The sequence below is a fragment of the Dipodomys merriami genome, unplaced genomic scaffold (assembly GCF_024711535.1).
Source record: "Dipodomys merriami isolate MVZ:Mamm:240054 unplaced genomic scaffold, mDipMer1.0.p SCAF_722, whole genome shotgun sequence".
Lineage (NCBI taxonomy): Eukaryota > Metazoa > Chordata > Mammalia > Rodentia > Heteromyidae > Dipodomys > Dipodomys merriami.
Window position 1 is genome coordinate 418,529 of NW_027206316.1, and position 17,203 is coordinate 435,731.

General features: G+C 43.5%; 1 protein-coding gene across 1 annotated transcript in view; it reads left to right on the forward strand.

The window, feature by feature from the left end:
* Positions 1 to 17,203, forward strand: part of LOC138818254 (uncharacterized) — a 254,028-nt gene that overhangs the window by 176,231 nt on the left and 60,594 nt on the right. Inside the window, exons 6-12 of the mRNA XM_070009264.1 lie at positions 8,548 to 8,699; positions 10,259 to 10,337; positions 13,166 to 13,210; positions 14,418 to 14,468; positions 15,295 to 15,418; positions 16,130 to 16,307; positions 16,892 to 17,023. Of these exons, the coding sequence (XP_069865365.1) occupies positions 8,548 to 8,699; positions 10,259 to 10,337; positions 13,166 to 13,210; positions 14,418 to 14,468; positions 15,295 to 15,418; positions 16,130 to 16,307; positions 16,892 to 17,023 (761 nt within the window). The remainder of the gene's footprint in view (positions 1 to 8,547; positions 8,700 to 10,258; positions 10,338 to 13,165; positions 13,211 to 14,417; positions 14,469 to 15,294; positions 15,419 to 16,129; positions 16,308 to 16,891; positions 17,024 to 17,203) is intronic.

Sequence of the window (17,203 nt, forward strand, 5' to 3'; positions counted from 1 at the left end):
ATCCTCATGAATGGGGAGACTGTAGTGTTGGAGAATTCACTTAGAGCTTGATGTGGGGGCCCCTATGTGTGGCTCCAGAGATCACCACATAGCCATGTCTGTCCAGTGTGTATCCTCCCCTCTGGTCTCTGAATCACGGTCCTCCTCTGAGAGTCATCTCCCCTTGGCTGGGCTTCTGCCAGTATCAAGACCGTTGAAATAGAGCAGAATTTCAAAAAATCATTTTATTTTGAGACTGGGCTGAGTAGAAGAATAGCAGGAAGGAATACTGTGAAGCTATTTTTTAAAAGAAGTATAAACCTAAATCCAAATCTGAATCTGTTAGCAGACTTTGTGATATAGCAATAATGGGATGTCCGATCCTCTAGATTAAAAATTGTAATGACCAGGCTGGGAAGGTGGCTCAGTGGTAGAGCACTTGCCTTGCTTGCCTGAGGCCTGGTTTCGATTCTTAGCACCACATAAGCAAAAAGAAAAAAGCCGGAAGTGGCACTGTGGCTCAAGTGGTAGAGTGCTAACCTTGAGCTGAAGTGCTGAGGGGCAGTGCCCAGCCAGGCCCAGGATTCAGGCCCCACGATCGGACCTCCCCCCCAAAAATATTGTAATGTCCAGCTTCATTAAAAAAAAGTAGCTGCTGGGCGCCAGTGGCTCATGCTTGTAATTCTAGCTACTGAGGAGGCTGAGATCTGAGGATTGCAGTTCAAAGCCAGCCAGGGCAGGAAAGACCATGAGACTCCTATCTCCAATAAACCACTAGAAAATCAGAAGTGGCGCTGTAGCTCAAGTGGTAGAGGGCTCGCCTTGAGCTGAAGAGCTGAGGGACAACGCCCAAGCCCAGAGTTCAAGCCCCATGACCACCACCACCAACAACAAAAAGTAACTGAGTGTAGGAATCTGTATTATTGTATAATGTAGTATAGAAATCCTATAATTCTATCTGCTGGTAGAGAGATTCTTGATGGTTTGGAGTTACTATAGATGATGATGATGATGATGATGATGATGATGATGATGATGATGATGATGATGATGAAGAAAATTTATAAGAGTGAAAATTTCTGAGATGTATAAATGACTAAGAATGGTTTTGAAATTGTCAGAACCTAGGATGAACCTCTGATGAAGGTATTTTACAAAGATGGCTCTTCTTCCTCCTCAACATCCCTCCCCTGCCTCCCCACCCTCTGGTCATAGGCAACTTTCCATCACTATAGTCAGTACATGACTAGGTTAACTTACAACCAGAGGTGATTTATTGTGGCTCACATTTTAGAGGTGTTAGCCTATGATGGGCTGGCCCTGTTGCTTTGTGTAGGCAGCTCATTATGATGGACTGAAAGCCCTTACTCCATGGCCAGAAAGATAAAAAGAGTGATTCTAAGACCTATGCAAGGACGCACCCCCAGTGACCTAAAGATTTCCTACTAGGCCCCACCTTCTACAGTTTCCATTGCCTCTCACCAGAGCTGCACCTTGAACACGCAGGACTTTGTGATTGACACAGGCCATAGCATCCCCTAATTGCTCTGAATCTATAAACCACATATCAGACCCCCCTAATGAATGATGGGATGAGCAAACCCAGTATATGGAATCATAATATAATCATCATAGATAGTCCCTGAAACCCATTAACTCAGAACAGGATGCTGGCCATTGTAACATCAAGGTGAATATGCTTATTTATCATGCTTATGCCATTTTTGTTAAAGTTATATACAGAGGCTCTGAATCCTTACCTAAGGGCTGTTATGCTAATTGAATCATTTTGGATTATCCCTCTTGATTCTTCTGGCTTATAAAGGGAGCATTTAGGAACTTTCACTGACTGAGATGCTCCTTACTAAATACTGATATGCTACCAACTTTATTGAGTGTGCTACCTAAAGACTTGCCGTAAAGAGCCATTATTTACTTCCTAGCTGAGAGCACAGAGGCTCAGAGAGGGCAAGTGAATTGCTCCGTGTTTCTCAGATCCCTGGCTGGCGGCAAGCACCTGTCCCTTCCTGTCCTGTTTGTTGCCAGCCTGGCACTTGAGCTGTTGACTCTGCCCAGATGCTGCCCAGTGGAGTGGGTCTGACTGCCCAGCTGCTTGTCCAGAGGTCTGGGTCTGCTTCCTAAAGCTGGCTCACTTGTGCACTTCCCCACTGCCCAGCATTGACTCTGTGTGTTCCCCCCCGTATGTTTTACAGCTTTGGGGACATGCTGTCCTTCACATTGATGGCCTTTGTAGAGCTCATAGAGCATGGCATCGTGTCTTGGGACACGTTTTCGGTGGCGTTCATTAAAGAAGGTAAATGCAAACTGCTTTCCTAGGCTCCCATCACTCCCTCCTTTCAAGGGTACCATTCTCTGCTTTGAGGATTATTTTATCATTGTTTCCTTGGGTTATGTTAAAAGATAGGGGGGTGTGCATGGGTGTGTTTTAACTAGGCCTATAAATGTGGGGCTCTGAACATTCTGGGTGAAAGTGACCTTTTGTCCCTGCAGAGAACATAAAATGTTGTGTGGATGAGAACCCAGAGCTAAGGGAAACTGTGTTGTTGCTAAGGACACAGTGTCTTCGGATGCGCTACTGCATGGCTTCAGAACTCAAGAACTTGGCCGAGATGCCATCTTCACTATCCATCCCCAACCCCATGCTCAGCGACAGGGAAAGAGGCAAAGGAAGCTGATGTCCAGCACTCATGGGCTTAATGAGGAACTGAGGAGACTGAGGGTCTGCTTCAGGTGTCTTAGGTAGGGTCCTTCCTGCTGACTCATGGTCTTGGTGTAAGAAAGATTGCAGGTATTAACCACTTTTTTTCCCCCCCTCATTTAAGATAAACTTTATTCCTAATGATAACAATTAGCATTTTTCTTGAGTATACATTGACGTCAGAAAGAATGTAAGGCACTTCACATCTATGCCAGACTGGCAAGTTTTCTTTTTTTTTTTTTTTACAGTTTTTTTTTATTGTGAAAATACTGTACAAAGGGGTTATAGTTACATGAGCAAGGTAATGAGTACATTTCTTATCCAGCATTGTTGCCTCCTCCTTTGTTTTTCCCCTATCATCCCTACCCTCCCACCTCCTCAGCGTAAATTGTAAAGTTTGTTTTTCGACATAGAGTCTTGTACATCTCATTGTTGCAAAGGGTCAATCTGTATCACTATTTAAACAATTTGGTTTTTCCCCTTCCCTCCCCAAATTATATCAACACCAAATACAGTGAAAACAGAAGTTAGACCGTGGGGGAGGGACATACAAAGCAACAAAAAAAATCATATGGTACCTTATAAAATACGTTAGAAATATTAGCAAGGAAGAAAAAAACCACTTTTGTCCCTATCTTTGGGTTCATTTTGCTTAACATCATCTTTTCTGAGCTTTTCTGCTTGTCCCAGACATAGAGTAGTTATTGCAAATAAGGGAAACCTTGGGACCTATGTTTCTTTGGGGCTGGCTTACTTCTTAATATAATTTTTTCCAAGTCTTTCCCTAACAAATGGGGCGATGTCATTCTTTCTGATGGAGGCATAGAATTCCATTGTGTATATATACCACATTTTCTTGATCGATTCATCTACTGAGGGGCATTTATGACTGGCTCTTCTTTCCAAAGGAATCAGGTAGAAGAATGGGCAGAGATGGGAATGTGTCAAGTCAAAAACTTCACTTGAGAGCTGGGTTTCTTCAAATGTTGGGAGAACATGGCAGCTGTTCCATTTTCTAATGAAAATGGTTTGCCTTTACTAACGTGAAATTTTCAGAAACCCACTTTAATTCTCAGGAAGCAAACTAAATTTAAAAATTGGATATATTTTTTAAAAGCAACTTGTTCCTGTTTCCTCATTTCCTTTGCCTTGCCACTTACAAAAAAGTCTCTTATATGACTTTGAAAATTAGTCACTAGAAAATTACTTACAGTTTTTGGGTAAGGTTCACTTTTTGTTAATTAGCTGGACCGTATTCAGCATCCTGACAGCCCCGGGTTTGTGCTGGCCTCTATGTTTTAAATGGAGCTTTATCTCGACAAAAATAATTAGGAAAAGCACTGACAAAAGGTGCTTCTCTCTGTGATCTTGAGTTGGCTTCTGATTGATGCCAAGTTCAGAGTACTTTGGAGAAATATTGTTCTTCTTGCCAGCCCTCTCTCCATGTCTGTTCTCTTTGTTATGTGTGCATTTAGATTTGAGTTTACCAATTGTAGCTGCAAGAACTAACACTATTTCCTAAATGCCATGGAACATGGAAGCCCTTGATGCTAGTATATTGTAGCGGTTTTTTTGTTTTGTTTTGTTGTTGTTGTTGTTTTCTGTGCTAGTCCTGGTGCCTAAATTCAGAGCCTGGGCTCTGTCCCTGAGGTTTTTTCCCTCAAGGCTAGCATTCTACCACTTGAGCCACAGTTCCAATTCCAGCCAGCCTGCCTGCCTCCCTCCCTCCCTCCTTCCCTCCCTCCCTCCCTTCCTCCTTCCCTCCCTATTTACTTCCTTCCTTCCTTCCTTCCTTCCTTCCTTTCTTTGTTTCTTCTTTCTTTCTTTCTCTTTCTGCCTTTCTGTCCTCTCTCCCTCCCTCCCTCCTTCCTTCTTTCCTTCCTTCCTTCTCTCTTTCTCTCTTTCTTTCTCTCTTTCTTTCTTTTCCTTCCTTCCTTCTTCCTTCCTTCCTTCCTTCCTTCCTTCCTTCTTTTTCTTTTTCTTTTTCTTTTTCTTTCTCTGGTAGTTTAGTAGAGATAAGAGTCTCACAGACTTTCCTGCTAGGGCTGGCTCCAAACTATGATCCTCAAATCTCAGCCAAATCTCAGCCTCCTGAATAGTTAGGATTGTAGGAGTGAGCAACTGGCACCCTGCTATGGAGTTGCTTTTTAATGACTTGGCTACTTAGAAGAGGGAAGGCCTGAAGAGAAAAGAAAGAGGACTTCCTGTGTTCTGAGTTGATTTTCCTCTAGCCAAGCATGGCCCTAGTGCCTAAAGAGGACTTCCTGTGTTCTGAGTTGATTTTCCGCTAGCCAAGCATGGCCCTAGTGCCTTCTCTCGGAAGGGAAGTTTCCTATGCATTCCCCTGAGGCCTTTGTTTTGAGGAGGCTCTGGCTTGCTGGGAAGATCAGATGATTCCACTGCCTAGACAACATCTAGCCATTGGGCTTCAATATTTTGTCTTCTAAAACTTGGAGAGATTTATGAACCTCAGCCAGATGATTTAAAATCAACCATGCAGCCCCATGGTTCTCTTCTGCCTTGATAATGTATGAGAATTTTGAGATCTACTTCCTCAGCTTCTGAAAACTGACCTAAGTAATTCTCTGATTTCGGGATTACTTTGTTTTGCTTGTGGTTGGTGGTACTGGTTTTGAACTCAGGGTCTCACATTTGCTAGGCAGGCGCATTACCACTGGAACCATGTCCCCAGTCCCCTTTTCCCTGTTCATTGTGTTTTAGACAGGGCCTAGCACTTTTTTGTTCTTTCTTTGTCTTGGCAGTGCTACGGTTTCAACTCAGGACCTCCTATTTTCCAGGCAGGTAGCTCTACCACTTAGCTACTCAACCAGCTAAGGCCTTCCATTTTTGCCCAGGGCTTACCTTGGCTCACAAGGTGAGATCCTGCTACCTATGCAGCCATTGTAGCTGGGATCATATGGGTACATCACCATACACAGCTCTTTTTGGTGAGGTGAACAGTTGAGCAGAGAGGAAACTGAAAAGATGGTGTTTTAGGAACCCAAGGATGCAATGGACTGGAGGGCCCATGTTGTGTGTATGTACCGTTGGAAATATCTCAGGATATTAGAGTACCACACAGGAATCAGGACACCTGCTCAAAAGGAATTCAGCGAGGTTTTTCTTCCACAGAAAGTCATGATGCTGACAGGATGCCAAGTAAGCAAGTGGCAGGATATCTGCGCAGCTGTCTTATCTCTACTGTATTACAATTCTTATTCATTTGGTCAGAACTTAGTGTCACAATCTTGAATGAATGATTAGTTTGCAAAGGGTTAAAAGTTTATCTGAGCCATCAACTGAGACCAGGACTCCTGACTGAAGCCAGAAGTTGTGAGGAAAACAAGGGAAGTGGCATAGTTAAAATAGCTTCTTGTGAGTTGGTAGCAGCTATTCTTAACATGGTGGTGCTTGTGTCCAGCAATCACTCTACAGAAAAGATTCCAACTACTACATCCACTGAGTTTGTGCCCCAAAGAAAAATATCTCAAATGCATTCTCATGTTACTGAGGAGATTAAGCACTTAATGAGTATGGATACTTGAAAAAGTGAGGCAGTTAGGAAGGGAAGAAGAAGACTACAATGATACTTTTTCATACCATTTAATTTTGGGCCTTGTTGGAATAACCAAATGGATCCATTTAGATACTGAGAATGCTTACTTCGAGTAATTCATAGTCAGTGCTTTTTAATCTGTCCCTGCTTTAAATGAAATACCTGTGGGTCTTGCTCATCTTGGTGTCTCTGGAGGACCCGCTGTGTGGAACCAGGAATGCTTATCACTGAGGGCTGGGAGTTGGTAGTGGAGTGGGGGCTTGATAAAGTTAGCAAGCGGTGCTCACCTGTGAGACCCCTGGACTTTTGTCACATCCAGATTCTATATACAGAGGCAGGAAGGGAGCGAGCAATGAGGAAGAGCCCTTGGTAGAGAGAAAGTTAAGAAGTTCCGATCAATGAACTTTCTTGTGGGTTTTTCACTTTCCTTAAACCAGAGTCAGGAATTATACTGGAACAAGTTGGGCCCTGGCGGCTCACACTTGTAATGTTAGCTACTCAGGAGATTGAGATCTGAGGATCACAGTTAGAAGCCAGTCCTGCCAGGAAAGCCTTTGAGACTCTTCTCTCCAATTAACCATCAAAAAGCTGAAGTGGAGCTGTACCTCAAATGATAGAGCACCAGCCTTGAGTAAAAAGTGAAGGATAACATCCAGACCTTGATTTCAAGCTCCAGTAGGGGCATAAAAATTTATTTTTTAAAAAAGAATTAATTGGAACAATGAAAATGAATGGAGTGGGGGGGGTGGCGGATTCAGGCATTTACATTCTTCTTAGAAAAGATGTAATTTACATTAAAACCCAGGGCAGAGCATGATGGCCATTGGATTTTTGTCAGTAGGCTTCCCTTGGTAGGCCCTGTAAAGAGCTTGTTAAATTGCAGCAGATGTGAGGAGCAGAGCTGACACCTGCCTGGGACAATAAACACATTCGCAGGAGAAGAGCCAAAGCAGTCTTTAAAGGATTGTTAACATCCTCATGCCTTTCCTGCAGTTCCTATAGTAAAATAATTGCCTTTTGGAACATGAAACCAGGCTCACTCCTGTTTTTCTGCACCTCATTCTTTCTTACCTACTGAGGTATAAATGAAGTGAGGCAGGTGGGGTGTGGAGATCTGAAGTAGGCTCCTGTTTGGATCTGTTCCCCCATTCTGGCTCCCATATGGAGGGTGTGGACTGCAAGTATGGGATGGTAGCTAGAATGGTGTGTGTACACTGGCATTTCACCCCTTTAGGGAAGGAGGGAGTCTGAGGGGAGGGCCTGACTGGACCACAGAAGGGGATAAATTTGTGTTTAAGTGGGACTCAGGGAGTGGTTACTTGTCACAAAATAATGATGGCTTTTAAGAAAGCCATCATGTTGATACAATAATGGCCTTTTTAGTGTGGGTTGTCAACAGATTGTAGTAAATCTTAATGAGGTGTTTAAAATAAAACCTTTATGGTAACCATGTGTCTGGACTGCCTTGCTCCATTATCGTAACCCTTCTTTTATTTTCCTTTCCTATTATATTGTGGTTGGTTGTAGTTAGGGATTCAAGGATTGATTTCCCCTTAGGGAATGCATTTGAGAACTTGAAACTATTACATTTTTTAGCACTGCTAATTTAAAGAGTTTTCTTTTTGCTACCTGTGGGGGAGATGATAATTTTTTTAACCCTAGAAGGAGAGGTTTTCTTCCCTCTTTTCTTCCTCTTCCTCCTCTTCCTCCTCCTGCTCCTCTTCCTTTTCCTCTTCCTCTTCCCCCACTTCCTCCCCCTCCTCTACTTTCTCATCTTTATAATTTGGAATAGCCAGCTGCTGAAAACTTGCCATTTGAATTGCATTGATGAGTGTGATTTGTATGTGAGGAATATATCAGAACATAAGAGTTGTGGATGGAATGAATGAATGAATGAAGGAGCAGCCTGGGGAGGGGAGAGGAATGGCCGTGCTTTACACTGAATTTATCCCCTCAGAGAAATGCGCCAGTCCGTGTAACGTACATGATAAAATTGTCTGCCTTGGAAAGCTGAAACTCAGAACACAATAGTCTGGGGGAAACCAGGCAGAATAATTCTTTGAAGATACCCAGTAAAGAAATGTCCAGTTATCAGTGATTATAAGAGAGGTTTCTTTGTGTTTGGTAGGATTTCACCAATCTCAATGGGGACTGGGTGTATTTCTTGCTACTTTGAATTATGCTCCATCCTTAGAATCAGATATCCTCGCTGAGTTCCTGATGTGCTTAATTTTTTTCCTCCTTTCCCTGTTGACTCTATGAGCCATCCATGATGTACTTCTTGGGTTTTCAGATAGCAAGTTTTGTGAACAAGTCGGCCATGGACATCTCAATCCTGCAGCGGTCCTTGGCCATTTTGGAGTCCATGGTGCTCAATAGCCATGACCTCTACCAGAAGGTGGCACAAGAGATCACCATTGGCCAACTCATTCCTCATCTTCAAGGGTAAGCATGCTGCTCTCCTGGGGAGAGGTTGTTATCTCTGGGGAAGGAGCTGTTCTCTTTGGAGAGGGGCTTCCCGTAGCCACAGAGATGCTGCAAATTATTTTGTACTATTCTACTAAATATACAAACAAATATCCCTTTCCTTTTTTTTTCGGTTGTATTTACTGTACCACTTGAGCCATACCCCACCCCATTTTTCCTTTATCTGCTTTTGTTTTTGTTTTCAATAAAGTCTTGCATTTTTGCTCAGGCTGATCTTGGACAGTGATCTTCTTTCCTATGGAGGCTAGCTGGGGTTATAGGTATGAACCACCAAGCCCAGCTTATTTGTTAAGATGTAGGAGTTGCTGACTTTTTGTCTATGTTGGCCACAAACCTTGGTCCTCTTGATCTCTACCTCCTGAGTAGCCAGGATTATAGTATGTCACCACACCTGGCAGCCTTGGTTTATGGTGAGTCATGCACCTCTCTCTCCCCTTACACTGACATGGCAAGGTGACTTCTTATCCTTGAGGACAGCTTTGTCTGTCCTTGGCATTGCTCTGTCCACGGCCCCTTGCCCTGGGAAAACCTTTGGCTTTTAACCTGTCTTTGTGGCTATCAGTAGAGTTTTTCTTTTTAAGGCATAAAGCAATTTGCTCTCCTAAGTTCTTAACCGAGGGTGACCTAACTGTATAATGTTTTCTGTAATATTACGAACACCTTCAGAATTCATTAGAAATTTTATGCTAGACATTTTCAAGCAGTCTTTCCTCCCTTCTTTTGATAGAACTGAACTAAGGCTTTATGCTTCTAAACAGTCTACCACTGAGCCACACTGTAACTCTTCACTAGGAATCTTTTATTGTAGTTATTTGAAGGAGTTTCATTTCAACCTGCCAATTTATTTATTTTATTTTTATTTTTATTTTTTTGGGTCCGGTCGTGGGACCTGAACTCTGGGCCTGGGCTCTGTCCCTCAGCTCTTCAGCTCAAGGCTAGCGCTCTACCACTTGAGCCACAGTGCCACTTCCGGCTTTTTTCTTGTTGCTTATGTGGTGCTGAGGAATCGAACCCAGGGCCTTAGGCATGCAAGGCAAGTGCTCTACCACTGAGCCACCTTCCCAGCCCTCAACCGGCCATTTATGAGTGTACAACATCTTGGTTTGTGTCACCTCTTCCATCTCTCCCAGCCCCACTCATCCACTTAAGTTTTCTGGGTCCATCTTCACAAGTGTACATTGAAAATTGTGACTGTATTTACCTACCCTTCCTCTCTCTACTTAGCTTCCTTGTATTCCTGATATTAAACTGTCGGTTAATTGTTCAGAGGGGTTTCACCCCTGTACATATACTGCTCTCAGCACTGAGTGGTCACTCATAGCAGTTGTGCATCTGTTGTTTCCAGCTTAGGGGTGCTGGAAGTCTGCTCTCAGTGCTCACTACAGGTCTACAGAGGATCCTCCCTTTTCTTCTCCCCGTGGGAGGAGCCATGTTGCTGTATAATGATGAGGTTTATTATGGCCTCCCTCTGGGCTGGCTCACCTCATCTCAGTTCTGTTGCCGTTTTAATTTTGCAGAACCGATCAGGAAATTCAAACCTATACCATCACTGTCATCAATGCACTCTTCCTGAAAGCTCCTGACGAGCGCAGGCAGGTGAGCTGTGTTGCTTCCATTTTTGTGTCCAGGGTTGGGAAGTGTTTGTGCAGAGGATGCCTTCTCCTTCCTCTCTGGGGGTCTTGGAGGGCTGCTTTGTGGCTCTGGCTCCTGCCATGTCACCAAACAGGGTGTAGGGGAGGGAGGAGGTGGAGACTTGGGTAAGCCATTGACTGAAACGAGTGTTTGGCCCTAAGAACCCTTCCCTAAAATCTCAGAGCACACAAAGATGGGAGCCTGGCTGATGTGATGGCCTCTGAGGTGGAAGCCCCCAGGGTCTTCTGTCATCTAGTCATTCACCAAGGCCAGGGAGGTGTCGTCCCCATTTTTCAGAGGTGTCCTGCCTGCTCAGGAGAACAGTAGATGCGAAAGCGAGAGAACGAGAGGGGGCAGCTGAAGATGATGCTTGTGGTGGAGATCACCATGCTCATGTATGAGAGGTGCTCTTTGCTTGGTCCTAGATCTTCTGACCCTTGGGGTCATGGGTGGGGGAACTGAGCCGTTCATTTGTATCTTTGTGTATAGAGGGAAGGGAGAATCCCTTAAAGGTACACAGAAGAAACCTAACTTTTGGGGTTCTTTGGACTATAAATTCTTTGATTCTTTCTCAAATAGGGGATGGAACAGAATAAAGAGTTTTGGTATGTTTTGGAATTTAGCTTAGTCCTCAAAGACCATTAATTTTTTTTTTAATTCTACCTGCATAACATAGAATGTGTTACCCTGACCACAGTTCACTGCCATAGGAGTTCACTAAGGAGATCATGGCATCTGCCAGGAAATTTTTCACAAGAGTGTAGAAAGCTAACCTGCTACATAATGCTGTGCATAGAATCAGACTTTATTTATCCTATTTATCTTATCTTCATGTTTCCAAGGATTTTAATATCAGTTATTAAATGTGAGGGATTCTGATTTGTTTTCCATTTAGGATTGTTGGTTCATTTCTAGGAGTTACATTTCCATGGTTTCATTATTGTTTTGTTTTTGTTTCCCTGCTGGGCCTTTCCAAGCTCTGCCACTTGAGCCATACCTTCACTTCTAGCATTTTGCCAATTATGTAAAGATTAGAGTCAATGGGAGGGGCTGGGAAGGTGGCTCAGTGGTAGAGCACTTGCATGCATGAGGCCCTGGGTTCGATTCCTCAGCACCACATAAGCAAAAAGAAAAAAAGCCAGAAGTGGTGCTGTGGCTCATGTGGTAGAGCACTAGCCTTGAGCTGAAGAGCTGAGGGACAGCGCCCAGGCCCAGAGTTCAGGCCCCTTGACCGGGCCCCCCTCGCCCCCCCAAAAAAAAAGAGTCAATGGGATTTTTCTACTCAGGCTGATTTTATATTATGATTCTCATATTTCAGACTTCTAAATAGCTTGGATTATAGCCATGAGCACAGGCATTGGGCTGTATTTGTAGTTCCTAAAATTTAATTATATTTTCAGTTAAAAGAGTTGGTTTAAAAAAAAAGTAAAAAAAAAAAAAAAAAAAAAAAAGAAAGAAAGACCAAAAGGAAAGAAGTGTGAAAGCTTCTTTCATTACCTTCCCAAAGAGAGACTTGCTACAATTTCATAGTACCCATGTACTTTCCATGGCTGTGGGTCATCCTGCTTTGTTCTATGCAAATATTTGCCTAGTTGTGTCTTTTGTTTTGTTTGTTTTTGGTCCGAGACCAGGACTCGAACTTGCTATCTAATGCTTTTGTTCAATGATGTTCACTTTCTACCAATGGAGCCACTCCCCCAGCCCAGAGTTTTGTTTGTATTTTTAACCAACACTCGGCATACTACATGTACTGTCTTTATAGAAAACTTCTGTTAAGATTAAAACTATGTTGTAGACATCATTCCGTATTGGTGTATCTATCTATATATTTATATGTTTCTGTCATTTCAGTGCTATGAAAATCTCCCCATGGACTCTCATGTTTACTCAAACTATTCCCTAAGACAGATATCTCTCATGTTCACAAAAATCCTTCTGTTTTCTCTCTGTTCTAGCTTCTGTTTCTTAGGAGAGTACTATCAAATATTCAGTTGTTCCTTAATGAAATATTTATTGTCATCTTCTGCTTGCTGAATATCATGCCTGGAACTTGGGATACAAAGAAGCACATGGAGTCCACTGTGCCCCCAAGAACACACAGTCTTATGCATATATATGTATATGTATATATATATTTTTGTAAGTAGATAGTCAATGACTAGTAGCTGTTGGACAGGAAATAGCCTTCTAACTATTGGCGACTATCTTGTGGCTGTCTATGTGTATCTGTAATTATTCTACATTTCTATCATTTCAATGTTATAAAATCATATTAACCTATAGATGAAATAGGAGCACAAAGCATATTTTTTATTTTCTTTTTTTGGTGACTATTGGGCTGCACTTTTCATTTGCAAAAGGAATACAATATTTATAAAAAGCAATATTGGAGATGTATGTATAGAGGTCCTTTCGGTCTTTTGTTTGTTACCTGCTCCAAAAAAAAATCAAACCTAACCAAGCCAGATCAACCCTCACCCAAGAGCTACTGTATTTAGCTGGGGAAGAATCATGTAGTAGAGATGGCCGATGGTGTTTTCTGGGCTTGCCTTCAGCTTGTGTCTCAAGATGTGGTTGCCTTTGCTTTCTTGTTTTTGAGGGCAGGAAGATGACCTGATCATGGATTTCCATTTCTATGTCTTCTGGTCCCATATAAGTGTAAAAGGTGTTCACAGTCCTCCCTAGGCAGTGGGTTGGCAGGGCATTGCATCAAAGTTGCCAACAGCTCTGAATTTCCATCTCTTCTTCTCTCTTGCTTGCTCTCCTTTCTGTGGTGGCATTGGCGCTGTTAGGTTGATGTAGACAACAATGTTGACATCCTTGGGTGTCTTCTGACTGTAAGTCATCCATGTTCCCTCTGTGGACCCTGCTGTCTCAGTCTGCCCTCATCCATCCTGCCTGTACCCCTTACATCCCCTCGAGTTCCTTTCCTCATGTTCTTCGCTCCCCTGGCTTTCTGTACATTTATTTTCACCTTAGTAGATATCATGGTTCTGTTGTTTTTCATTGTAGCTTAGTTTCTTCTCTATTCAGTACAACTCGTAGCACCGAAAAAAAAAATCCCCAGCACAGACTGGCATTCTAGTGTCTTCCTGCATATGAGCAGTATTTTGACTTTTTCTTAGTGTGTCCCAAGGATGTGGCTTGACTATGAATTTTCTCCCTTATTCCTTCCAAAGAGGGCCTGTGAATCATTTCATCTCATAAAACCATCCTCAAGTACTCTGCTGAGGCCAGGAGAGGCTGGAGCACAACTTATATCATGCAGAAGCCAAGGGAGAATTCCACAGCATCACATCTGGCCAGATATTTGTCCATCTGAAACCCCATGTGGTTCATTTGCATAGCTTGCTGATCCAGCTCTGGGGTGTATGCCATTTGCCCTTGGTTCTGCACGCAGGTAGATGAACTTGCTTTTAGGTGAGTTAGGGATTTTAGGGTGATGGTTCTCCAACATCAGGATGTCCTTGCTGTGGGTGTGTGTTGTCTGGTCATCTTCATACAATCTAAGAAAAGCGGGTACAGGGTCCTTCCTCTACCCACTCAACAGCTCAAAGCTAGCTCTTTACCACTTGAACCACACCCCCACTTCTTCTTTTTGCTGGTTAATTGGAGATAATTCCAGTCTCCTGGGGCTGGCTTTAAACCAGATTCTCAGATCTAAGACATCTGATTGGCTGGCCAGAATTACAGGTATGAGCCACTGGTGCCCAGCCTCTGATGCACTTTTTGAGTGGAAAACCATTAGTTTCTGGAGAGTGATTTTTCTAGAAGGAAAAAAATTCCATATATATATATATACACATATATATATATGTATATATATGTATTCATATATATATGCCTTTGTACTTGGCTTTTATAATCCAAATGGAATATCCAGCCTTATCATGGAATACTAGTACCTTCCAAGGCCACAGTTTTCTAAGAAATACTGCTGATATCCAGGCCCTGAAGCACACGGGAAGAATGACACTTGGTTGTGTGGAAAGCATGCCTGTCTTTCTAACCAAAGCCTTTGTGTGGGGTGTTTTTCTTCCCCAGGAAATGGCAAATATTTTGGTTCAGAAGCAGCTGCGTTCCATCATTCTAACAGTGAGTACCTAACTGGGGAGGAAGGGCCTGGTGCAACTTTAGTGTCCCTTCTGTGACTGATCTGCACTTTGTTCTCCACTGTTTGGTGAAGGCTAGGGCTAGGAAGGAGGGAAGATGGTGGGCTCTGAGAGTCAGAATCAATATTTCTGTCCCACAGGAAGCATCCTTCATAGTGGACCTACTGTAGGAGTAAAGATGACATGATTGGGCCTCTGGGCTGGAGCCCGCCTTCCTGTGGTGGTTTTCTACACATACGGTTTAGCTTTGTAAGGAAAGGAATCAGAACTCCACAACTTCTAATACCTAGCACCATGGTGCTGCCCCAGTTTTTCTGGGGGAAAGCAGTTTACTTTTCACTGAGTTGTGAGCTGGAGATTCAAGCACTGAGACAGAGGTAGCTCCCTGTGCCATGATGGTGTTGGCTTCTGGCAGTGTTCCTGCACTTAGTTTGCTTCTGTAGGGTGGGAACAAGGTTGCTTTAGTTCTTGGAAGTTGGATGCGTGGGTAGGGGACTATGATGGTGGTGACACCATTTCCCCCCCTGTGACCTGGGGGAGCCAGGGCCCGACCCTTTCCTTTAAGAGCCTCCCCACCCTCTGTTTCGTCTTCTGCACACAGAAGATCTTTTCCTGCCTCTGAGTCATCAGGGAGAGCTCTGAGCTCACATGTATGTTGGCTTTCCTTCTGAAGGGTGAGCCACCAGGCTTCATTCCTGGTTGCATCTAGATGCAGACTGCCCAGCCTCCACTTGGGCCTGTTGATGATGTTTAGTTTGTGGTCTGCCGTTTCTTTTTTTGGTAAGTATTTTAACAAAGTATTTCTGCAGCATGTCATCCTTGCCCAGCGGGCCATCAACAACGAGATGGCCCACCAATTATATGTTCTCCCAAGTGCTCACCTTCAACCTCCTGGAAGACAGTATGATGACCAAAATGGACCCCCAGGATCAGGTAGGTGTGCATCTAACAGCAGTAACATGTGACAAACAGAAAGTGCAATGCCACCAGCCATCTTTCTGCTAGCAACTCTGAATCCTGGAGTTTGTGAGGATCCTATAAGTATTGTATTACTTTCTTAGGGCTTGGGGATATGGCTTCTCAATATAGGTGAATACCTATAGATAATAAAACCAATTGATCATAGCTGGATGCTGATGGCTAACAATTGTCATCCTAGATAGGAAGCTGAGATCTGAAGGTCCTGGTTCAAAGCTAGCCAGGCAGGAAAATCTGTGAGACTCATACCTTCTATTAACTAGCAAAAACCTGGAAGTGGAATAGCTCAAGTATAGAATGGAAGCCTTGAGTGAAAAAGCAAAGTAAGAGCATGGGGATTTGAGTTTGAGCCCCAGTGCTAGCAATAAATAAAGGCTTCCATTAGGCCCTGAACATGCATGTGGTTTTTTGTTTGGTGAATAAGGGAGTAATTTTAAAGTGGAAGCTCACTGGCACTGAGTATATTCACATTGTTATGAAAACATTACCAAGTATCATCAGGCAAAACTGAATTTCTGGGTCCCCTAAACAATAACTCCATTTGAGCTATCCTGCAAGCCCTGGCCAGCTTGCTCCATTTTGCTTCCTGTTGCTGTGGTGTGGCTACACAGAAGTATTCTAGGCAACACTTGTCACCTATTATCTGCCTTATTTCACTCCACCTAGTACCTTTAAGGTTTGTCCTTGTGTATGCTGTCCCTGACGTTTTGTGCTCAAGGCTAGCACCCTATCACTTGAGCCTCAGCTCCACTTCTGGCTTTTTTGGTGGTCAGCTGGAGATAAGAGTCTCATGGACTTTCCTACCTGAGCTGGCTTTGAACTGCTATCCTCAGATCTCAGCCTCGTGAGTAGCTAAGATTACAAGCCTGAGCCACTGGCACTATGGAATTCTGTTCCTGCTGTTTGTGAATGTCATGTGCTCATCCATTTACTATGGATGGACAAGGAAGGGCACAGGGGTTGGTTCTTCTTTGGGATCTTCCTTTTATTTTGGTTTCCTGTTAGTTTTGATGATGTGTCCTTGATTAGTGGAGTAAAAGATCCATTGCGACTGCAGAACTGCTCACGGGCCTTGTGAGCCTCTTGCTTTGTAGGTAGCAGTGGGCCCTCCCAGACTCTACCTCAGCCTACGCCCCTCACTGCCTCCCTTCGCAATTAGGGCCTCATCTAGGCCAGGTCCCTGGCAACTGGTTACCAATATTCCATATGAGATGGCAGCTGGGGTCACTGGAGAGATGCCAAGCTTGAGAAGCCGGGGGAGGGGAAAAGGGCAAAGTGTGCTCAGCTCTCATTTAGAACATGGCTTGACTTTTATCTGGTTTTCTTTTACTCTAAAGCATGATTCATTTGGACTCTGGGGGTGAAGAAAAAGAGAGTTGATGTCACTTTGCACAATGACAGCAGATTCCTCTCCCTCCCTCAATCTAGGCTCAAAGAGACATCATATTTGAACTTTCAAGAATTGCTTTTGATGCAGAGACTGAACCTAATAATAGCAGCAGCAGCTTGGAGAAATGCAAGTCCATGTATACCCGGGATTACAAGAAACTTGGCTTCATTGTAAGTGAGTTCTCTCCTTCCACTCCCTGGGTGACCTCAGCCGCTGCCAGAAGCTTGTGGTCCTTGTGTGCTCTGTAAAATCGCTTCCACATTTCCAGATGTTAAATAGCATCCCATGACAGTTTCTTCTGGCTGCAGGGGATGGAATAAGTTGCACAAGTGTGAGTGAGTGCTGCGTTT